We start from the raw sequence: 24202 nt of genomic DNA on the forward strand, positions 1-24202 counted from the left end.
AGACAAGAGAGGGAGTGCGTGCATGCACCAGTGGTGGAGGGGGTAGTGGGGGGACAGAGGGAGAAGCAGACTCCCCGCTGAGCAGGGAGCCTGATGCAGGACTTGATCTCAGGACCCTGGGATCATGACCTGAGCCAAAGGCAGATGCCTTTTTTTTTTTTTTTTAAAGATTTTACTTATATTTATTTGACAGACAGAGATCACAAGTAGGCCGAGAGGCAGGCAGAGAGAAAGGAGGAAGCAGGACCCCTACTGAGCAGAGAGCCTGATTAGGGCTCCATCCCACAACCCTGGGATCATGACCTGAGCCAAAGGCAGAGGCTTTACTTTAATCCACTGAGCCACCCAAGCGCCCCCCAAAGGCAGATGCTTAACCGAATGAGCCACCCAGGCGCCCAAGATACCGCCATCTTACAAGCAAAAATAAAACAGATTAACAAATACAATTCTTTCATTCTACAGAATGACAAGCTGGCAAATATGGAATGTAGTATAATAAAGTTTTTTTAATCACCTAGGGCTAAGTTTCATTACTGATAAATTTTCCTACTTCTGAACCACTCTAAAGAAAATAAAATTACAGATTCATCTATAGAACAAACATAGGTTGCACTCTGGGACTACTTTTTTATATATCATCCAGATGCCACACTAGATTGAAAAAATAACAGGAATAAAAAATAGCAAAAATTACAAGATTTGTCATTAGCATTAAAATGGGAGAAATAGGGGTGCTTGGGTGACTCAGATGGTTAACTAGCTGCCCTGGCTCAGGTCATGATCCTTCTCAGCAGGGAGTCTGCTTCTCCCTCTGCCCCTCCCCCTACTCTTGCTCTCTTTCTGTCCCATTCTCTCAAATAAATAAAATCTTTTTTTTTTTTTTAAAGATTTTTTATTTATTTATTTGACAGAGAGATCACAAGCAGGCAGAGAGGCAGGCAGAGAGAGAAGAGGAAGCAGGCTCCCCGCCGAGCAGAGAGCCCGATACGGGGCTCGATCCCAGGACTCTGAGATCATGACCTGAGCCGAAGGCAGCGGCTTAACCCACTGAGCCACCCAGGCGCCCCTCAAATAAATAAAATCTTAAAGAAAAAAAAAAAATCTCTCTGCCCCTCCCCCCATGTTCATATCCTCTCTCTCTAAAAATAAATAAATAGGTGCTCCTGGGTGGCTCATCAGTTAAGCGGCTGCCTTCAGCTCAGGTCATGATCCCAGGGTCCTGGGATCAAGCCCCACGGAGGGTTCTCCACTCAACAGAAAGCCTGCTTCTCCCTCTCCTTATGCCTGTCACTCCCCGCCTTGTGCTCTCTCTCTGTCAAATAAATAAATAATCTTTAAAAATATATTAAAAATATAAAAACAAACAAATCTTTTAAAAATACGGGAGAGGGGCACCTGGGTGGCTCAGTGGGGTAAGCCGCTGCCTTCGGCTCAGGTCATGATCCCAGGTCCTGGGTTCGAGCCCCACATTGGGCTTTCTGCTCAGCAGGGAGCCTGCTTCCTCCTCTCTCTCTGCCTGCCTCTCTGCTTACTTGTGATTTCTCTCTGTCAAATAAATAAAGTCTTAAAAAAAAAAATAAAAATAAAAATACGGGAGAAATAAAAACTCTGAGCAAAGAATACTGGGCTTTTAAATTTTATGGACATATCCATAAAGGTAGCATATTTATACATATATATATAATTATGGAATTTGAGACAGCTGCTTAGGACAATAATTAGATTCTGAAAAAAAAATTTTTTTTAAAGATTTTATTTATTTATTTGACAGACAGAGATCACAAGTAAGCAGAGAGGCAGGCAGAGAGAGAGGAAGGGAAGCAGGCTTCCTGCTGAGCAGAGAGCCTGATGTGGGGCTTGATCCCAGGACCCTGGGATCATGACCTGAGCTGAAGGGAGCGGCTTAACCCACTGAGCCACCCAGGCGCCCTGAAAAAAAATTTTTAAGACTTTATTTATTTGATAGAAGACACAGAGAGAGGGAACACAAGCAGAAGGAGTGGGAGAGGGAGAAGCAGGCTTCTCGCTGAGCAGGAAGCATGATGCGGGGCTTGATCACAAAACTCGGGGATCATGACCTTAGTCAAAGGCAGATGCTTAACAACTGAGCCACCCAAGAGCCCCCTGAATTTTTTTTTAATATTTTATTTTTAAATATCTACATCTAACATGGGGTTTGAATTCACAAACCTGAGATTAAGAGTCAAATGCTCTTCAAACTAAGCCAGCCAGGTACCCCAAGATTCTGAAATTTCTTTTTCACAGTAGCTTTGGTGGCTACATAAATAAAACAAATGTTTCCTTTATTAATAGCACAACTGTTTTATTTCTCCAAATTTCAAATTTTATTTCATCAATTTTTAAATTTCATTTTATTTTTATTATTTGTATCTCAAGCTTAAACTTAACCTTTTAATCAAATTCTTCCATGTCCTATCCTAAGAATGTTTTAAGAGGAGAAGGGCCCTAGTAGGTTACTTAGTCCAAATCCTGGTTATATACAAGGAAAATTGAGTCCTAGAAGTTACATGATTTATCCAAAGCTTAATAAATACTAGATACCCTACTGACTTTTAGACGTTACTCATTTGTTCTCGCATCTAAACTCTTCTGCTTAAAAATATTTCAGCATTTCTACTATAGTGTTGGTCTGCTAATCTGAAAAGTTCTTTTGGTGTCTCACATAAAGAGATACCAAACCCACTTTTGGCATTTTTTTTTTTTTAAAGATTTTATTTATTTATCTGACAGAGATCACAGGTAGGCAGAGAGGCAGGCAGAGAGAGAAAGGGGGAAGCAGGCTCCCCACTGAGCAGAGAGCCTGATGCGGGGCTCGATCCCAGGACCCTGAGTTCATGACCTGAGCCGAAGGCAGAGGCTTAACCCACTGAGCCACCCAGGCGCCCCTGGCAGTTTTTTTTTTTTTTTTTTTTGACTGTTAAAGAATAATGTACACATAAAGGTTTATAAATCTTTATGTGTGGAGCTCAATTAAATTTTTTAAAGTTTTTTTTTTTTTTTTTTTTGAAAGGGGGAAAGGGCAAGAGAGAATGTGAAGCAGGCTCCACACCCAATGCAGAGCCTGACACGGGGCTCAATCCCGACTGAGATCCTAACCTGAACCCATATGAAGAGTTGGATGCTCAACAAATGAGCCACCCAGGCACATGGCTCAATTAAACTTTTTACAGTGAATATGCCTGACCACCACCCACATCAACAAACAGAAAAAGTCCAATATCCCAGAAGCCTTGTCTTTTCTCAGTAATTTCCTTTTCCTATAAGCCATCCCTATTCGAACTTCAAAGATTAGTTTTCTCTTATTTTGAAATTCACATACACTGAAAATCATACAGTATGTACAATTTTGTGGCTGATTCCCTTAACTCAACATCTTGTAAGGTTCAGTCATATTACGTGCAGTAATATTCCACTGTGTGGCTAGAACTATTTATCAATCCTACTGTTGATGGACATTTGATTGTTACAAATTTTGACTATGATTTCTGTACACGTCTTTTAATGGTTTCTTAAGGTATTTATCCTGCATGGGGTTTGTAAATGTTCTTGAATTTGTAGGCTAATGTGTTTTTTTTGCCATTTTAGAAAATTCTCAATTGTACCTCTTCTGTCTCATTTCTCTCCTCCTCCTCCTGGAACATTAAACACATGGGGCTTTTTGTCAGTATCATAGACCTCTTACATTCTTTTCTGGTTTTCCACCTTTCTATGATTCAATCTGGACTTTTTCTTATTTCTTATTTCTTCCAATTCACTTATACTCTTCTTCGGCTGCCCAACCTGCAGTTAAAACGCAGTTTCTTAAAATCTTTATCTAATAATCCTATTATCTAGATCCCTTGTAGGTTCACCTCTACTGTCTTTTCCTTTTCATTTTCTGTGATATGGCCTTGTCTCCTAATGTTCCTGATTACTTTTTATTGTGCTTACATGAAAAGCTGAGGCTCTGTATTATGTCAGCAACCCAAGCCAGAGGTTGGAAGTAGATTTTGGGGGGGGGGGGGCGCTGTTTGTTTTTTCTACCAGTATCCCTCTTTGTGAACCCCCATGAATCTGTTGAAAGTTCTTACAGCCTTTCTCTGTGTTTTTTTCTAGAACTGTGCACCCATAAGAGAAAAGCGGCTTCAAATGACAGATTACTTCTCTGGGACTCTCTCTCTTAGATCTTAGGATATTAATTTTCCCACTGTATTTATGCCCTGTGATGCTTTTGATGCATATTTTACATATTTTGCCCCTCCTCCCCAATAACTTTCTGCAAGAGGGATTGGAATTACCTAGTCTTTTTTTTTTAAAATAAGATTTTAAATTAATTATTTATTTATTTGAGACAGTGAGAGAGAGCATGAGCAAGGAGAAGGTCAGAGGGAGAAGCAGACTCCCCTTGGAGCTGGGAGCCCGATGCGGGACTCGATCCCGGAACTCCAGGATCATGACCTGAGCCGAAGGCAGTCGTCCAACCAACTGAGCCACCCAGGCGTCCCGGAATTACCTAGTCTTTAATTATCAGAAATAGAATGCCCTAGAATCAGAATAATAGCCAGAAATGACTACAATGCAATAAAAATAAAACAGATGCAAGAGTGATTTCTACATAAAGGTATTTTCTGTGATGAGTTTTTTTGCTCTTTATATAAAGACTTGTGATGAGTAGAAAACTTTTGCTGAAAAAGTCAACGCTAGAAGTTAATGAAAGGATTAAATGACTCAAAGGTCCATTCTAATGGGTATCATCCAATTTCATAAGATGAAATGCAAAGGTTTATGTGTATTTTATGCAGAGCCATAATTCTGCATGATGAAATTTGAACCTGTAAGCCCTAGATTTATTTGTAATTCAACTCCAGAAACCTTCATTTTCTTATTTTTTCCCCCCGCTTTGGAAATCCTTCTACTTATAGAAGTAGAAAGCACACAGAAACTAAAGTAAGGGGGAAGAATGGATTTTCCACCACCTGATATAGACAAGAGGCCACAGCAAAACAGATCCACCCTCTCCTACTGCTCTTGGCAAGATCCATCAAAGCACTGCCACAAGTTGTGACAAAGTTTGTGAGCATCCCAGAGGAGGGCCAGCACAACCTGAGAGAGAGTCCTGCCCCGGGAGAGTGGAGGACAACCACATGCCAATCTGCCTGCAGGAACTGCCCACCACCAAAAGCTTCTCAGGGGTGCTCGCTTCGGCAGCACATATACTTAAAAAAAAAAAAAAAGCTTCTCAGGGGACAATACAGGGAAAGTGCCTGCAGTTGGGGCTACTGCATCTCTGGTGGACAACTGGTCTGACTTAACTCAAGCCCAAGGCAGGCGGCCCCCAACTGGCCCACTAACACCACGGGGACCAGACTGTGCCCACAAAAGGCAGAGAGCCATCGCAGGCAGGACTAAAGGCAACACAGCTCCACCACAACAGTAGGACACCCCTGGAGCAACATACGTAGGAGACACCCCTGAAGTACCAGGCTCTGGGGAACAGCGGACATTGCACTGCAGGACCTCTTTGTCATAAAGCCACTACTTTGAAGTGTGGGAGACATCGCTTACTTTTCTAACACAGAGAAACAGACACAGCAACAGACAGAATGAGGATACAGAGGAATATGTCCCAGATGAAAGAACAGAAACCAATCAGAGCAAGAGACCTAAGCAAAATGGAGATAAGAAACATGTCTGAGGGACACCTTAGTGGCTCAGTGGGTTAATCCTCTGCCTTTGGCTCAGGTCATGATCCCAGAGTCCTGGGATCGAGCCCCACATCGGGCTCTCTGCTCAGCGGGAAGCCTGGTTCCCCCCCTTCTCTGCCTACTTGTGATCTCTCTCTGTCAAATAAGTAAATAAAAATTAAAAAAAAAAAAAGATAGAAAGAAACATGTCTGATACTGAATTTAAAATAACGTTCATAAAGAGCATCGCTGGAATTGAGAAAGGAGTGCAGAACCTTCATGAGACCCTCCACCAAGAGACAGCAGCCTCAAAGAACGAATTAGAGCTACTGGACAGAAATAAAAATAGACCACCCAGAATAAATAGCAAACAAGAGGAAGTAGAAGAGTGGATCAGCCACCTGGAGGACAGAGTTATGAAAATAATCAAGCTAAGCAGATGAGAGGGGGAAAAATACACAAAATGAGAATAGACCCAGGGAACTCAGCAACACCATCAAGCTTAACAGTCGCATGACAGGGATCCCAGAAGGAGAAGAGCGAGGAAAGGGGGCAGATTTGTCTGAAGAAAGAATAGCTAAGAACTTCCTGAATCTGGGGAAGGAAAGAGAAATCCAGATCCAGGAGGCAGAGAGAGCCCCCAACAAAACCAACCCAAAGAGGTCTGCACCAAGACACAAAGTAATTAAGATGGCCAAAATAGTGATAAAGACAGAATTTTAAAAGCAGCAAGAGAAAGGAAAGCAGTGACATACAAGAGAAACCCCAAACAGCTATCAGCGGCTTTTTCAGCAGAAACTCTGCAGGTCAGAAGGGGCATGATAAATTCCAAAGGCTAAAAGGAAAAAATCTAGAGCCCAAAATACTCTATCCAACAAGGTTTTCATTTAGAATAGAAGAGGTAGAGTTTCCCAGAAAAACAAAAGTTAAAAGCAAAACCAGCCATGTCCCTGTCACCCAGGATGCCATCGGCCTGTGGGTCCTAAATTCATAGTCCAGCCGCCCTCCTGCCCGAGTGGGCGTGCCACAGCCTGCCACCTGCCAAGTCAATATGCCTTCACCACAGATTGACAAGGACTCAAACTGACACTCTTCCCCTCAAATTTCAGCCCCTGTGCTCAAGTTTGTGTGCAAAAGTGGGCATAATTATAACAGCAGAATGAAGCATCCCACACAGTGACACTAATTCTGTGGCATGTATCATGGATAAAAAGATTGTAGGCTGAGAACACCTCCAACAAGCAATCAAAGAACACATACAGCATGAGGCTAATTACTAAAAGAAACAAACCCAGGAAAAATAAAACAGGATGAAATCAGAGAGGGAGACAAACTGTAAGAGACTCTTAATCATAGGAAACAAACTGTGGGCTGCTGGAAGGGAGGTAAGTGGGAGGATGCAGTACCTGGGGGATAGGCATTAAGGGGGGGGCACTTGATGGAATGAGCACTGGGTATTCTATGCAACTGATCAATCACTGAACTCTACCTCTGAAACTAATAATACACTGCATGTTACTTAACTGAATTTAAATAAAAAAGAACCCCCACACACAAAAAAAAGAAACTAAAGTAAGACACTCTGACTCAAAGTAACAAAATAATAATAATAATAAAGTTGGTGCCACCTGCTTCTACAAGTCTGGGAGAATTTAGTTTTACTAATGCTAACAGCAAGCAAAAACAAAACCTAGGGCCAATACTAAAATTAGACAACTTTTACTACTCTACATTGAAGTTAGAGAAAATCAGCAACAATGACAGAGACTCCTTTTGACAGCTGACTTAACATTTAAGAAAGCTTCAAAAAGAACTTCAGCATCACTTTTCACCTGACAACTTGGTAAACATTCTTTTTAGAATTCCATACTAAGTGTTATTATTTAAAGGATATACTTCTGTAACTTTTGCCCCCCAAAATAGAATTTTAGAGAACTCAGGAATGTTGTAAATTCATGCATACTTCATAAATAATAGAAATTTGTTGCCATGAATCAAACAAAATAGTTTAAATGTATGTAGTCAAGAACATCTCCATTTAGACGAATGTCAAGTGAGCTATTCTGTGCTTCTTTTCTGTTACATTTTAAAATCACTCATACTTCACATTATAAGAAAATATAGAAATGTAAAATACACTTCTGAATTAGTGAGATAAAGAGTTGACAAGGCAAGAATAATTGAAACTACTTCTAAATAATATTTTCAAGTTTCATTTACGCCCACAATTTGAGTGAAATGATAGTATAGCATCTAACTACAGTATGCTTTTCCATAGTATCAATCTATGCTATACTTGTATTTATTTATTTATTTTTAAAGTAGGCTCCATGGGGACGCCTGGGTGGCTCAGTTGGTTGGGCAGCTGCCTTCGGCTCAGGTCATGATCCCAGCGTCCTGGGATCGAGTCCCGCATCGGGCTCCTTGCTCATCCGGGAGCCTGCTTCTCCCTCTGCCTCTGCCTGCCATTCTGTCTGCCTGTGCTCGCTCTCTCTCCCTCTCTCTCTCTGACAGATAAATAAATAAAATCTTTAAAAAAAAAAATAAAATAAAGTAGGCTCCATGGAGCCCAATGCAGGGCTTGAACTCACAAGTCAGATGCCCAAGTGACTGAGCCACCCAGGTGTCCCCCATGCTATGCTTTACACTGAAAATCATCTTTGGGGTGTCTGAGTGGCTCAGCCTGTTAAGCATCTGCCATCAGCTCAGATTCACAATCCCAGGGTTCTGGGATCGAGCCCCATGTTGGGCTCTCTGCTCAGCAGGAGCCCCCTTGTTCCTATCCCTCCCATTCCCCCTGTGTACACTCTGTCAAATAAACAAAATTTTTAAAAAAGAAAAGAATCTTATTTATACACATTTTCCAATAAATACACAACTTCATCAACTTATTCTAGAAGGTGAAAAATGGTGAAAGCAAACATTAAGGAACAGGTGGCAAAGTTTCTGGTTTTAAGCCCAGAGCTTATGTGCACAAAAGATGGAATTCATGCTTACACAAGTAAACATCTACAATTTTTTTTTTTTAAGATTTTATTTATTTATTTGAGAGAGAATGAGTGAGAGAGAGCATGAGAGAGGAGAAGGTCAGAGGGAGAAGCAGACTCCCCAAGGAGCTGGGAGCCCGATGCGGGACTCGATCCCAGAAGTCTGGGATCATGACCCGAGCTGAAGGCAGTTGCTCAACCAACTGAGCCACCCAGGCACCCAAACATCTACAATTTAAGAAAGAATTATGGAACAAAATATAGGTGGAAGAACAAAAGAAATAAACAGATCTAAAAGGACAATTTTGTTTTTCTTCTTCTTCTTTTTTTAAAAGATTTTATTTATTTGCCAGAGAGAAAATGAGAGAGCGGCAGGCAGAGGGAGAAGCAGGCTCCCCAATGAGCATGGAGTCCGATGGGGGACTGGATCCCAGGACCCTGAGATCATGACCAGAGCCAAAGGCTGACACTCAAAACTGAATGAGCAACCCAGGCATCTCCAAAGGACAGTTTTCAACAGACGCTATTTAAAGTCTTCAATTGCTTTTAAGTTTAACACACCCTTTGTTACAGAGATCACAAGTTTTTATGACATGATTGCTCAGATTTAATTCTTATTCAATAAATGAAAGATGTACATAGTTATAAATAGAGGGCAAACATGAACAAAAAGTTTGCAAATAAATTTTTAAAACTTCAGTGATGTGTAAATTAAATTAAGATGGCACCAACTTCCAAGGACCAGTTTAGCAAACATTAATACTCCTATCCTCAAACTTACGATACGGAAAAATTAATGCTGTAAGGAAAGTAATACCGTTTTTTGGTGGGGGGTAATTTTGCATTGACCATCAAAAGTTTTAAAAATATGTTGACATGGGGTGTTTGGGAGGCTCAGTCAGTTGGGCATCTCATTCTTAGTTTTGGCTCAGGTCATGATCTTAGGGTCATGGGATCAAGCCCCAAGTCCGGGTCTGCACTCAGTGAGAGTCTGCTTAGGATTCTCTCCTCTCCCTTTCCCTCTTCCTCCTCACATGTGCATGCACACACGTGCTCTAAAATAAATACATAAAATCTTTAAAAAAATATGTTGACACTGTCTTTTTTTTAACATGTTGACACTTTGACCTAGCAATTCCACCTATAGAAACTTTTTTCAGTAAGAAAAGTGTGCCAGTGTGCAGATATATTCATGAAAAACCTCTTTACAATCACAAAGACTAGAAACAACTTCAAATAACTATTAAATGATTATATAAACATAAAAAAGATAATTCTATTTGATAAGAGCTAATATGATGAAATGTCAAATACTCCTCTTCCCTCACTCCAGGTCAAAAACAAGGCAAGGCTTTTTATACTCTTACCAGTTCTATTCAACACTGTATTAGAAAAAGAAATAAACAGGGATCTGTGAAGCCAAACTATTTTCAAGATAATACTAAGATTCTTTGCATTTTTCACTACGTTGGCATTTACAATAATGGTGCAAAAGCAGTGACAGGTAAAACTGCTGGAGTTGAATCAAATTGTATCTCTTCACTATCACACACCTACAAAAAAGAAAAAGTGTCACCTGTACTTATTTTATGGTTCTTATAGCAACACCAACTGGTGAATACAATTCTGATACTAACTTGGAATTAGCATTGGACCCCACAGGTTTAAAGGCATAATCCCCCAAAAGACTGCCAGTCACTTCAGATGCCACCCATACTTCTGGCCAACTAGCTATAAATCCGGGAGGTTCCCAAGACCCCTTCCCAACCCAAAGGGCCTTAGGAGAGCTCTATACTTACAATCACAGTTTTAATATTAAGGATTCAAATCAGGACCAACCAAATGAAGAAACAAAGGAGGGTAAGGTCTAGAAGGCCTGACAGAGATTCTGTGCCTACTCTCTATGGAATCAGGTAGCATTTCCTACCTGGCACATTGGTGAATACACCAACCAGTTGGCTGCATTGAGCTTTGGTGTCTACAGTTTTTATTGGTGCCTAACTGCATGTTACTGAACTCAATCTCCAGCATCCCTCTCCTCCCTTGAGGTTGGCTGGCTAAAACCTCCAACACTATAATCACATGGTTGGTCTTTCTGGTGACCCTCCCTCAGCCTCCGTGATTTCACCCAAGTCTTAGCCCAAATTCAAGTGTAATCCAAAGGGCTCATAAATAGAAAACACAATCCCAATACTAGGGAAATTCCAAGGATTTAGTCTTTCTCCTAAGAACTAAGGACACAAAAGCCAGTAAACTTATGTTTTATACAATAGATGTCTGTGACAAAATAGTAAAAATTATTATTAATTTTACTAAGTTTAAGCATTCGATTATATGTTAATATTTTGTATGAAAGAGAAACATGCATAAGCAGGGAAGCATAAATAAACCACCTCTGTTTCATACCAAAGTACAATGGTTGTCTGAAGGAAAAATGGAAAAGTGCTTGTAAAATAGTTACATTGCAAGCTGATCTACTTTTTCATGAAATACTATTTTTACTTGAAAGAATGACAAACTGGCTATCGACATTTTCTTGAAAACAAATCAAGAAAAATTCACTTCAAGAAAAATGACAGTATTAGTTGCTGAGAAAATTTGAGCTTTCAAGTGAAAATTAGCGTCTTTGAAAACTGTATCCACTACTGTCAGCTTGACAGCTTTCTTAAGTGTCAACATTTAAAATAAAGTGTCAACATTCATTAAGTTCAGTGCATCACTATTTTCCAAATATATGCATTTTTTAATTGACTAAAGCACAATGTTACCAAACATATAATGGTAAAAAATTCATTCACAGACCAATGAATCTTAATGTAATAAAGTATGAAAACCTCACTAGATGGTTTCAGATTCCACACTGTTAAGAAATTTTAAGAAACTGCCTCTTGTCAAGTTTTGGTGCTGAGTCAAAAAACCTCACAACTATCCATTATTATCTGGAACAGTGCTCTCCTCTACAACCAAATGTCTATGTGAGGGCAGATTTTTGTTTTATACTTAAAAAAAGATATAGCACAGATTCAATGTAGAAATAGATGTGAGAAGATACCATATACTTACTGTCTTCTACAACATCAGACTTTAAAGAGATTTGCAGAAATGTAAAACAATGCCACTGTTCACTAAATTTTGAAAATAATTCCACTATAGTTTAGTGTACAGTTTCAACAATAAAAAATGGGAAATCACGGGGCGCCTGGGTGGCTCAGTGGTTTAAGCCTCTGCCTTCAGCTCAGGTCATGATCTCAGAGTCCTGGGATCGAGCCCCGCATCGGGCTCTCTGCTCAGCAGGGAGCCTGCTTCCTCCTCTCTCTCTGCCGGCCTCTCTGCCTGCTTGTGATCTCTCTGTCAAATAAATAAATAAAATCTTAAAAAAAAAAAAAAAAAAAAGGGAAATCACAGGAACACCCAGGTGGCTCAGCTGGTTAAGCATCTGCCTTTGGCTCAGGTCATGAACTCAAGGTCCTAGAATTGAGCCCCCATCAGGCTCCCTACTCAGAGAGGGTCTGCTTCTCCCTCTGCCCCTCCTCGTCACTCATGCTCTTTCAGATGAATAAATCTGGGGGGGGAGGGAAACCATACAAATCCCCCCCCCCCAAAAAAAAAAAAAAAGTAGAGGAATGGGTGTCTCAGACAGAAGTATTTTATAGACACAGAAACTTGTTTTTAAAGATTTTTTTCTTTAATTTTTTTCTGAAGATTTTATTTATTTATTTGACAGAGAGAGAGAGAGAGAGCGTGCACCAAGTAGGCAGAGCGGCAGACAGAGGGAGAGAGGGAGAAGCAGGCTCTCCACTGAGCAGGAAGCCTGATGAAGGGCTTGATCCAGGACTGTGGGATCATGATCTGAGCCGAAGGCAGCCACTTAACTGACTGAGCCACCCAGATGCCCCTACTTTTCTATTTTAGACAAAGAGAGAGAGAGAGAGCACGAGTGCGAGAGCACCTGTGTGAGCATGAGTGGGAGAGGCAGAGGGAGAGAGTATCCCAAGCAGACTCAGAGCTGATTATGGATTGAGTAGTGGGGCTCAATCTAATATACCTGAGATCATGACCTGAGCAGAAACCAAGAGTGGGACACCTAATCAACTGTGCCACCCAGGCGTCCCACAGAAAGTTCTATTTCTAAAATGACATATTAAAATTTAGATTAAGTAAACCAACAGAACACAAAACTATATATAATATGCTCTGAATTTATTTTTTAAAACCACAGAGGCAAAACTGTATTCAAGCAAAGAAACCAAAATTTTAACAGTAGTCCCTGCTAGTTAGTGGGATATGGTAACCAATATTTTCTTATTTCTAACCATGTTTCTTACAAATGTTCTGTAATAATCAGATAGTATTCTCCTACCTACAGAAAAATATTAATTTTAAAAAGGAAAGAAAAAAATTCTAGCATTCCATTAAAAGAATAAATGAGGTTCTGATGTTTAGCTACTTTTTAGAATTTCCCAAAATTCTGGGGTGCCTGGGTTAAAGCCTCTGCCTTCGGCTCAGGTCATGATCCCAGGGTCCTGGGATCAAGCCCCTCATCGGGCTCTTTGACCAGAAGGGAGCCTGCTTCCCTTCCTCTCTCTCTGTCTGCCTCTCTGCCTACTTGTGATCTCTGTCTGTCAAATAAATAAATAAAATCTAAAAAAAAAAAAAACTACTAAAAAAATTTCCCCAAAATTCTAAGTTGGTCAACAGCTTATAAAGCACTAGAACAGCCAAAAAACAGTACCTCAACAAATTTTAAAACTCTCAAACTCCCACACTAAATCATTACAAAGCTACCAGAAAGATATGCTATTTTTTTAAACAGCTTTCATTTATATTTTAACAGAACAAGTTGGTCCATGTAAGTTGCTTTTTTTTTTCTTTTCTTTTTTTAAAGATTTATTTATTTGACAGAGGGAGGGGGAGAGAAAGAGACACACACACAGTAAGTAAGAGAGGGAACAAAAAAAGGGAGCATGGGAGAGGGAGAAGCAGGCTCCCCACTGAGCAGGAAGCCCAACTGGGGCTTGATCCCAGGACCCCAGGACCCCAGGACCCTGACCTGAGCCAAAGGCAGAAGGCAGGCACTTACTGACTGAGCCACCCAAGCACCCTGTCTCTCTAAAGTTTTAAAAATACAGGGCTCTGACTTAAGGGCAAGAAAGTTGACCAACTTTTAAAATAAAGCAACTAATAAAATCCTTATTTAAAGTAAAAAATCAGAGACAAGAAGTCCAAAAATAAACATGCAAAAATTGAAATTTCAAGTTATGTAATTACAAATTAAATAAAATTCAATTATTACATATTTCTTTATTTCTTCATTTCACTATTTTTTTTATTCTATGATTTTTACATTAAAATAAAGATACTAGTTAGCAGGGTGGTGGCAGTGAAGTATGGAAGTTTTCAATTAAAACACTTCAGATGTATAACACATTGGGTAAAATAGACTTAATTTCTGAAAAATCAGGGACCAAGTAAACTGCAAGTATAAAATATTTTATATATATATTTTATTCTTAATATGGAAGTCAAGAGAAATAAAGTATTTCATATATAGAAGGTAAATAAAATCACTACTGCTTACCAGGACTATGATGAGTTGCATATTCTCCATTCTGAAATTCACCTCCTGCCACATTCATCCTACCAGGATTAAAAGGTCCTACTGCAGTCTTGGTCTGTGAAGTCAAAGATGGGGTGTATGTTTGTATATTAACACCAAAATTACTTGACTGAAGTCCTTTAGCGACATCTCCCAAGTTGGTATTTTATAGTGATGTTTTATATGTGTAATCATTAAGTTCGTATCTCGCCCAGCATTCACAGAGCTTATACCTGTTTCTAAGGTTGTAACATTAGTAATAGGAATTTCAGAGTCGATTCTGTAGTGATAACATTATTACCCATTCCTGCATTTACCTTACTTCTTGAAAGACTGGAAGTGGAGAAATCCAAATCTTTGGTTCTATTTTTAGTTCCAGGAAGTCCCCATTCAACAAAATTGGAAGAATTTTTCTTTTCCCATCCATTTGTTTCTATGTCCTCTTCATCATCGATAACAATTGTCTCACTTACATTTCCCTTCTGAGAAGGCAAATCTCTTGAGGAAGAAAGAATTATGGAATAATTTCCTTGTAGCCTTTTATTTCTTGATGAACCAAATATAAAATTTCTTTGATCAGCTATTGCTGGAGTAGAAGTCGAAGGAGGTTGTATAGATTCAATAAATACGACATCATCATCATCATCTTCTACTGATGAATTTCTACATCTGTTAACTAAAGGACTAGCTGGGTTACCAAATGAATTTCCTATATCCACGAGACTAGCTGCCATGGCTTTATGCTCTAATAAAACAGGAGTCTGTTCATCCAAGTCTAATCCTCTCACTGAACATTTATCCATGCCAAAGAACCTGTAGGAAACAGAGAATAGTTTAAAAAAAAAAAAAAAAGTACTAGTATGATTACTGAGCTTTATCACAATGAAATAACACAAAGGAAATTTTAAATTCTCGTGACTTTTACCTAACTTTTAGGGAAAAAATTATTACTTATTTTTTTCTCTCCCACTAACCATTTAATGCTTACCTCAGAATTTAATGGAAATTAATCATCCAATTTGTGGTACTCCTTTAAAAATTTACTCATAGTACTTATTTATTTACTTATTTATTTAACCTACTTATCCTTTACAATGAAAAAAAAAAACCCACAAGTCTTCCTTTGAATTAGTAACAAAACAATCCTATCAAATACCAATAATCCTGGGTCCAAGCTATAATTACTATACTTTTATCTACTAAAATAACTATGATATAGTCTAATCCTTATTTCGCTAGTATCTTTTGTCACTGATTTTCAAATTCACTGCTTCCGACATAACTTTGATTAAATCTTTCTGAATCTTTCTTGTTTTTGTCCAGAAACTGCCAAACATTGTTATGGGTGTTTTATGTAAAATTCCAAAAACAGCCCCATAACGTAGGTATAATTTAATCCACTTAGCAAATCAGGAAAGAGGGGCGCCTGCGTGGCTCAGTGGGTTAAGGCCTCTGCCTTTGGCTCAGGTCATGATCCCAGGGTCCTGGACTTGAGCCTGGTATCAGACTCCCTGCTTGGTGGGAAGCCTGCTGCCCCCTCTCTCTGTCTCTGTATGCCTCTCTGCCTACTTGTGATCTCTGCCTGTCAAATAAATTAATCTTAAAAAAAAAAAAAAGGAGTAAGAATAAGAGTTATCATTAAAACAAAGATATAGGGGCGCCTGGGTGGCTCAGTAGTTAAGCATCTGCCTTCAGCTTGGGTCATGATCCCAGAGTCCTGGGACTGAGCCCCGTATTGGGCTCCCTGCTTGGCGGGAAGCCGGCTTTTCTCTCTCCTACTTCTCCTGCTTGTGTTCCCTCTCTCACTGTGTCTCTGTCAAATAAATGAATAAAATCTTCAAAAATTAAATAAAATAAATTAAATAAATAAGAGACATAAATAAGACTGTTTTGAGGATGCCTGAGTGGCTCTGTAGGTTAAGCGGCTGACTCTGGCTTGGATAGTGATCTTAGGGTCCTAGGATTGGGCCCCAGTCAGGGTCCACCCTTACTCTGCTTTACCCTTACTCTTACCCCACCCTTATCTCTCTCCCTTTGCCCCTCCCCCTGCACAGGTTCTCTCTCTCTCTAAAAATCTTTGAATACTGTTTTGCCCTTTTGTATTTACTTTTAGTGACATCAGTTGTTTTTATTTCCTGAAGGTTGATATATTTATCTTTTTTTTTTTTTGTAAGATTTTATTTGCTTATTTGACAGAGATCACAAGTAGGCAGAGAGGCAGGTGGGGGGTGGGGAAGCAGGCTCCCTGCTGAGCAGGAAGCCCATGCAAGGCTGGATCCCAAGACCCTGGGATCATGACCTGAGCAGAAGGCAGAGGCTTTAACCCACTGAGCTACCAAGGAGCCTGGATATATTTATCTTTTAAAAAAACTGTGGCAAAATAGGGGTACCTGGGTATCTCAGTCAGATAAGTGGTTTTTTTTTTTTTTTTTTAATATTTCACTCATCCATTTAAGAGAGAGCACAGAGGGAGAAGGGAGAGGGAGAAGCAGACTCCCCGCTGAGCAGAGAGCCTGATGTGGGGCTCAATCCCAGGACCCTGAGATATGACCTGAGCTAAAGGCAGACGCTTAATCCACTTAGCCACCCAGGCACCCCAAGTGCTGACTCTTGATTACAGCTCAGGTCTTAACCTCAGGGTCATGGGTTCAAGCCGCATACTGGGCTCCACAATGGGTGTGGAACCTACTTGAAAAAAAAATTTGTGGGACGCCTGGGTGGCTCAGTTGGTTGGACGACTGCCTTCGGCTCAGGTCATGATCCTGGGAGTCCCGGGATCAAGTCCCGCATCGGGCTCCCAGCTCCATGGGGAGTCTGCTTCTCTCTCTGACCTTCTCCTCGCTCGTGCTCTCTCACTGTCTCTCTCTCAAATAAATAAATAAAATCTTTTAAAAAAAAATTTTGTGGCATAATACATATAACATAAAACTTACCATTTTAACCATTTTTAAGTGTACATTCAGTGTCAGTTTCTAAAACTTTTTATTTATTTATTTATTTTTAAAAAAGATTTTATTTATTTATTTGACAGAGAGAGATCACAAGTAGACAAAGAAGCAGGCAGAGAGAGGGAAGCAGACTTCCTGCTGACAGAGAGCCCGATGCGGGGCTCAATCCCAGGACCCTGAGATCATGACCTGAGCCGAAGGCAGCGGCTTAACCCATGAGCCACCCAGGCGCCCCAGTTTCTAAAACTTTTTAAAGGTTTATCTTTATTTGAGAGAAAGAGTGAGCATAAGCAAGGGGGGAGGGCAGAAGGAGAGGGAGAAGCAGACTCCCCACTGAGCAGGACTTGATCCTAGGACCTGAGATCATGACCTAAGCCAAAGGCAGTTAACAGACGGAGTCACCCTGGCACCCTGAGATTATGTTTTTTAAAATTAGCAAGTTTCTGGCTAAATTCTTTTTTTTTTTTTTTTTTAAGATTTTATTTATTTATTTGACGGAGAGAGAGAGAGATCACAAGTAGGCAGAGAGGCAGGCAGAGGGGGAAGGGGAAGCAGGCTCCCTGCTGAGCAGAGAGCCCGATATAGGGCTTGATCCCAGGACCCTGAGACCATGACCCGAGCCAAAGGCAGAGGCTTAACCCACTGAGCCAGCCAGGTGCCCCTCTGGCTAAATACTTATTAGCTGAATAATTCATTAGCCATTCAATATTCAATTATGTTTATACATACAATTACATAGAATCTACATAATAAAAAGAATGTTAGATTTTTAAAAAAAGATTTAGAGAGAGAGAGAAAGGGAGCACGCTCCCGCACACACATATGCATGCATTTGTGCCACTGAGGGGCAGAAGGGAGAGAGAATCTCAAGCAGACTCCCCACAGAGTGCTGAGCCCAACTGGCAGGGAGGGGGAGAGCTTGATCTCAAGATACTGAGATCATGACCTGAGCCCAAACCAAGAGTCAGATGCTCAACTAACTGAGTCACCAAGGCACCCAAGAACCTGTTGTTAAAAAAAAAATAGCTCAAATAGAAATGTTTAGATTATGACAAGATTAGCACATGATAAGAAAGGTAAACTAACTTACTTTATGAACCTTCACAAATTAAAAACCAACAGGAAAGTACTTAGAAATATTTAATTATTGAGGTACCTGACTAGCTCAGTTGCTAGAACATGTGACTTGATCTTGGGGTTTGTTTTTTTTAAAGATTTTATTTATTTGACAGAGAGAGAGAGAGATCACAAGTAGGCAGAGAGGCAGGCAGAGAGAGAGAGAGGGAAGCAGGCTCCCTGCTGAGCAGAGAGCCCGACGTGGGGCTCAATCCCATGACCCTGAGATCATGACCTGAGCCAAAGGCAGAGGCTTTAACCCACTGAGCCACCCAGGCGCCCCGATCTTGGGGTTTTGAGTCTGAGGCCCATGTTAGGCATAGATTAGTTAAAAACAAAATCTTAAAAAAAAATCACACCATTAAAAAAAAGATTGTTTTAAACGTTCATTTTTTGGCCACTTGTAACTGTAAGCTCTATAAAAAATAATCAAGAGGTAGGTTACAAAAACTGTTGTTAATCACTAATTAGTCCTAAAACATGTCCTTTTGCATCTCTGCAGACTTACACTGTCACACAGGTCTTTCTTACTATAAAGATATTTATATATTTACATGAAAATAATCTCAGCTCAAAAGCCAACTTCATGTTTAGTTCCTGTTTAGTGAGAGTATCTGCCACAAGCATTCCCATTTAATCAGAAATAAAATTACTATCTAGAAATCAATAGCTTGAAGGAATTAAGTTGATAGAATGATCACATACAACTAACTTCATTTCCTTCCTTCATTTCCTTTTTAACAGCCATAAACAAAGGTAAAGTTCCTACTCCCAAGGAAAGAAAGAACAAGAAAGAAGCAACAAAAAGAAACAAAGCAACAAAATTCTTACAAGCTTAATAGTGAATGGATGAGTAGTTAGATCTCAGCCTGAGATAAACCCAACTCTAAGAGTGAGTGGAAAAGCTGAGAGAAACATCCTGATTCATGCTGCAGAATTTTCAATAGGCTCAGTAGCTCCAGATAACCCTGAAACAGGGGAAGGGGGAGCTAAAATGAGTTTGTGAGATCCCAGATCCAGTCTTTCCCTCCAGGTTGAGGATGATAAGTTTTTTCCTACCCTGGCACAAGTTCTAGACTTTTATTCTTTGGATAGAACATAATATTTTTGTCTGGGGTTCACCGAACATGGGTAAATGGTTCAATATCATGCATGTGAAATGTCTCCTCCCACTTGATTCCCATACAGCTGGCAACCAGATCACGATCTTCTAGGCATGTACCTCTTCCCTGGAAAACTTTTTTTCTCAGAAACACTCTTCTCTGTGGAATTAGGAACCAGCAAAAAAGGAAAGGCCTGAAGATATTGACTTAAGAGATTACCCACCACTTGGTGAAAAAAAAATCATCCTACAGAGAAGCTCACAAATTGAAAGCCCCACACATTTTTCTAACCTGCTTTCTCTACTTCCAAATTCTTAATCACAAGTAGACCAGTCAAAAATAAATATCTGATGAAAGCTTCTAATAATAATTACAAGGAAAGAAAAAAGGAAATAGAAGTAGATAATCCAACAGAAACAAAAATAAAATGAAAAACCACAAAATTATCAGTACTCTAAACGGTGATAAGTAAAAGATCATTAAAAATGCCTAGGTCAAGAGTAGCATGCTCTACCAACTGAGCCAGCCAGGCGCCCCAAGATAGCAGAAATGTGAACACCGTTCTGGCTGGTACTAAAATCTAGTTTTTTTGTACTACATCATGCTGCAAATACCTCAGAATACTCTGAGAAAAATGGCTTTTCTAAGTGATAATAACTGAGTCAGTGACTTGTTGCCTTACCAATCTTAGTCCCCAGTAGTTGCCTTTCTCTGTGAATGCCCAGCATAGCTCTAGAACCATACCTACATCCCACCAGCTCACAAAACTCCACGGAATGTGAAGTATCACTTCAAGGATCCTAAGAAAATTACCTAACTGAAACAATTTCCATTCCCAAAAGCTAGGCATAGCAATCTACATTGTGAGGCCACATGTCCTAGATCTAGTCTAACTAACTAAAATAGTGTACTGTGAAGAATAGAGTTAAGTGCAATGTCAAGTTTGGTAAGGAGCAACAAGGCCAAGGGGGAAGGCAGGAATACTACAATGTGAGTTATTCTAATCTCAAGTTTCTTTTCAATGACCAACTGTAAATTGTTGGATCAGCTTTAAAGGACAAAATAGGCAGGATCTAACACTGTACTGAATCTCAGGTAATAGATATAGTGATTTATTTTTCCAAATCTCACCATTTTCGGATTCCCAATAAAATTTTTATTCAGACTCCCCAAAAAATCATTATTCAGACAAGGATTGATGTTAAGAAGCCATTAACTGAATATCTGACAGAGAATTGGACATTTTATTGTACCAAAATGAAACATAGATTACTTTCTGGTACAAGGAAAAGACGCATTAACTTCAGGCTGTCACTACCAATTCAGTGATCAATCTTAGAACCACATTACTGTAACTACTACATTATATATTTCCTGATGTACTTTTACTGGGAAGACTGTTAGGGTACTTAAATACAAATCTTCTTCAAGCATAAGATAAACACAAAAAATAATCTCTGTCAACCTTAATACAACATAAAATTCAGTACATTTTTCTTTAATCCAAGAGCAAAGAAAAAAAACAGTTTTATCCATTGTAAAAGAACAAGAAGTTAAATTCAAAGTATTAAAAATGAAACAAACAAACAAAAAAAAGAAACGAACTTAAGTCGTGTTTTGGAACTCTAGAAAATGCCAGTGGTTTTTATCAGCAAGCATTACCAGTGCCTTCCCAGGGATTACCCAGGTTTGGCTCTGAGGACAGGGTCCACCTAAGCAATTAGCTTTTTGCCTTCAAGATAGCAAAGATAAATCGCATAACTGCCGCACTAAGTGTATAAAGTAAAAAATCAGGGTGCCATTACTCACAAAGAGTATGTTTTCTTTTAATATCGGGCAACGTTTCACCAGGTAAGTCTGAAGGTGATTCCTGATCCTAGAACGACAGAAGAGAAGGATGAGAAATGATTTAGTTCCAGCCACTTTAGAAGCAGCACCAACTCCTAACTACCAGAGGGAGGAAGTAAAGAGTAAGAAATCAAGGAGTATCCGTGCCTCCTCCACCCTCCCCCACCCCTCAATGCTGTGGGGAGACGAGGTTTTAAAAAATAATAATAATAAAAACTATAAGAACCTCAACGACTAGACAAAGCTACATATCGTTCTTTAAATTACAAAATGGAAAGCGGAGGGCAGCAAGCTCGATCTAGAGAAGGGCGACGCGGGGTGGTTGGAGGGCAAATGTTACCTTGACGCCAAAAAGGGAACTGTATTCCCTCCTAACTTTGCACACGCAGCGTCATTCCCGTCCCTCCCCGCACCAATTCAGAGATGAGGGAAAGCTCAAGTCTCCGCTGGGATGCTATCTCTTACAATTGTCCCAAGCAGCTGCTATGACTCCGAGACTTCCCGGCTTGTCCGCCATTAGAAACTTGCCCGAATTAGACGCGAAGAGAAGACACGAAATGCCACGAAAGGGAAGAGCGACGGAGGGCGCCGGGTGGGGGAAGACGCAGCACCCGCAACAGGAAAACCCGGGACCTCCTGTGGGAGCGCAGCCCGGAGAGCGGGAGAACGAACTGAAGCGCCCCTCCCCCCACTTTCCACCACCGCCGCCCCCCCCCCCCCCCCCCCCCCCGCTCCGGCAAGAAAGAAAGGAAAAATACCCCGCGACCTCCCACAGCCCCGACCCGGGCAGCCCCCACCCCTCGAGAGACCCCCGCCTCTGGCGTCCGCCTCATCCAGCCCTCCCGGCCTGGCCTTCACTCTCGCAGCCCTTCCGGCCGCACGCGAAGACGCCTGCGACATGAGCGGAGCCCGGAGCAGCCCCCGAGGCCCCGACACCGCAGCGGCGACGGCGGCCGCGCCGCGGGGTATTAACCCCGGGTCCGTGGGAAGCTCCGAAGGCTGCCCTCATCCATCTCCGCCTCCCCAGTCGCCTCCGCCTCCCCCTCCCGAGGCAGCGCTGCTCCCAGCCACCCCCACTATCGTCGGACCTGAACTGGAAAGACAGCGGGGATAAGCCTCACCCGGTTCTGGCTGCGGCTCCGCGGAACGAACCTCCCCTCCCGCGGCCCGCCCCCTCTTCGACAACACGCACAACACCGCTTTGTCCAGTCCAGGGTTTAGCGCTGGTGAGGCTGGTGAGGCTGGTGAGGCTGGTGAGGCTGGTGAGGCTGGTGAGGCTGGTGAGGCGGAGGAGGCGGAGGAGGCGGAGGAGGCGGAGGAGGCGGAGGAGGCGGAGGAGGCGGAGGAGCGGTAGAGCGGGAAAACCCCGCCCTCCGCACCCTCATTGGCGGGCTGGAAGGGCGGTCCGGGCGCCTCGGGGACGTCCATTGCTACGTCTGCCTTCTTTCAGAAAATCCCCCTCGAGGGGGTGGTCCGGAGGGCCGTCCATCAGAAACAGACCACACCCCTCCACCCCCACCCCTCGGCGTTGCCTTTCAACTACCCCTTTCGCCCGCGCTCGCCCCTCGGCCGCGTCCCCTCCCTTCCTTACCCCCGCCTCCCAGACCGCCCCCACCCCCAGGTCCGTCAGGGTCAGGCAGCCCGAGTTTCGCTGCCCGCTGCATGGCCTCCGGCTCGGTACTTGGGGGCCCAGGGTGCTCTCCAGGGCCCCGCACAGCCCTAGGGACGGAGGCCGTGGCCGCCTGCCCTAGCTCGGGCCTGGGAGCCCAGGACCCTGGAGCCGCTCCCAACGACCCTGCCCGAGGAGCGACGCGGCCTCGATGTCCCCAACGCCCTCCCTGTCCAATGCCTGAAGCCCCCCGTGAGGGGCGAGCCCGGCAAGGGGCTGGAGCGAGGCAAAGTGGGAGGTCGGGGCAGCGCGTGAAGTGAGTTCCCGAATGTGCTGAGGGGAGTGGGAACACTTCCACCCTCGCCTCACCCCCGTGGGGAATTGTCCCCCCACCTCCCGTCATGGCTGCAGGAGGAGACGACGTCCTCCATTTTGTCGGGACTGCTGTGGGAACTTGGGACCAATTCAAAATCAAACCCCGTGGGGCTGGGAAACTTGGCCCCGCGAAGCCCCAACTGGGCTCCGCCATTCGGCCGAGGGGATAGCCCTTGATTCCAGCGTCTGCGCCTGAGGGGCCTTTGGAGGACGGGTGCCACGGTGGAGAGACCCAGACGCCGCTCCCCGCCTCCATCAACCAAGATGGAGGAAGCTGCTGGCTCCCCTGGAGCTGGGCTCCCGCCTGTTGGAGGGGCTGGAGCCTCCCCTCGGTGTGTCCTTCGGCGCTGCCGTCGTCCTCCTCCGCAGCCTCTTTTCGTTGCCCTCCCCCAGTCTCTACCCAGCCTCTCCACTGCCTTCCACCACCTCCTGGTCCTCAACGGTTGATGGAGACTCCACTCCACAGTCGGCTCAATCGCTTCGCCCAACCAGGGCCCGCCCGATTGCGGGGAGCGAGCGAAGGTGCGGAGTGTTGCGGCGCGCCCCGGGACGGGCGTGCCGGGGAAAGCCACATCGACGGTGGGGCTTCTCTTTTGTTCATCGTCTACACCTACGTCTTTGGCGCACGTCATGGTGCTGTGCAATTTCCAAGATTCCATGTAAAGATGAAAGTGAGGCCTCTCTCGTCTCACCCTAGCGGTTGTTAGTGGCATTACACTTGATGGTGTTGGGGAAAGAAACGGATGGATAAATGAGACTTCTCAATTTCATGGTTATCTAACACCACTGCCTATTAATAAATAGACGTGTGAGGTTACAACTTAAAAGTTTTACACGATGATGATGAACATGAGGTTTTTAATTAATTAATCTACTCAGTAAAAACTGATGTTGAACGGTTTTAGATGCCACTTACACAACGTAATGCAGTAGAAA

At 42.3% G+C, this 24202-nt stretch overlaps 1 protein-coding gene across 13 annotated transcripts in view; it reads right to left on the bottom strand.

Annotated features, from left to right (window-relative positions):
• The window catches only part of ZMYM5 (zinc finger MYM-type containing 5), a 76886-nt gene extending 52990 nt beyond the window's left edge, over positions 1 to 23896 (bottom strand). For 3 of the 13 annotated variants that reach the window (XM_047722849.1, XM_047722847.1, XM_047722848.1), the window contains exons 1-4: positions 22404 to 22550; positions 21244 to 21310; positions 14585 to 15080; positions 14250 to 14343 (exon numbers count right to left, since the gene is read on the bottom strand). In XM_047722849.1, the coding sequence (XP_047578805.1) occupies positions 14250 to 14343; positions 14585 to 15070 (580 nt within the window). In that variant the 5' untranslated portion in view covers positions 15071 to 15080; positions 21244 to 21310; positions 22404 to 22550. Of the gene's footprint in view, positions 1 to 14242; positions 14344 to 14584; positions 15081 to 21243; positions 21311 to 21747; positions 22010 to 22115; positions 22223 to 22291; positions 22341 to 22370; positions 22556 to 22897 lie in introns of those variants that run through there. The other 10 variants (XM_047722846.1, XM_047722839.1, XM_047722845.1 and 7 more) reach the window with 9 other exon arrangements.
• Positions 23897 to 24202: the final 306 nt, after the last annotated feature.

The sequence above is a fragment of the Lutra lutra genome, chromosome 3 (genome assembly GCF_902655055.1).
Source record: "Lutra lutra chromosome 3, mLutLut1.2, whole genome shotgun sequence".
Lineage (NCBI taxonomy): Eukaryota > Metazoa > Chordata > Mammalia > Carnivora > Mustelidae > Lutra > Lutra lutra.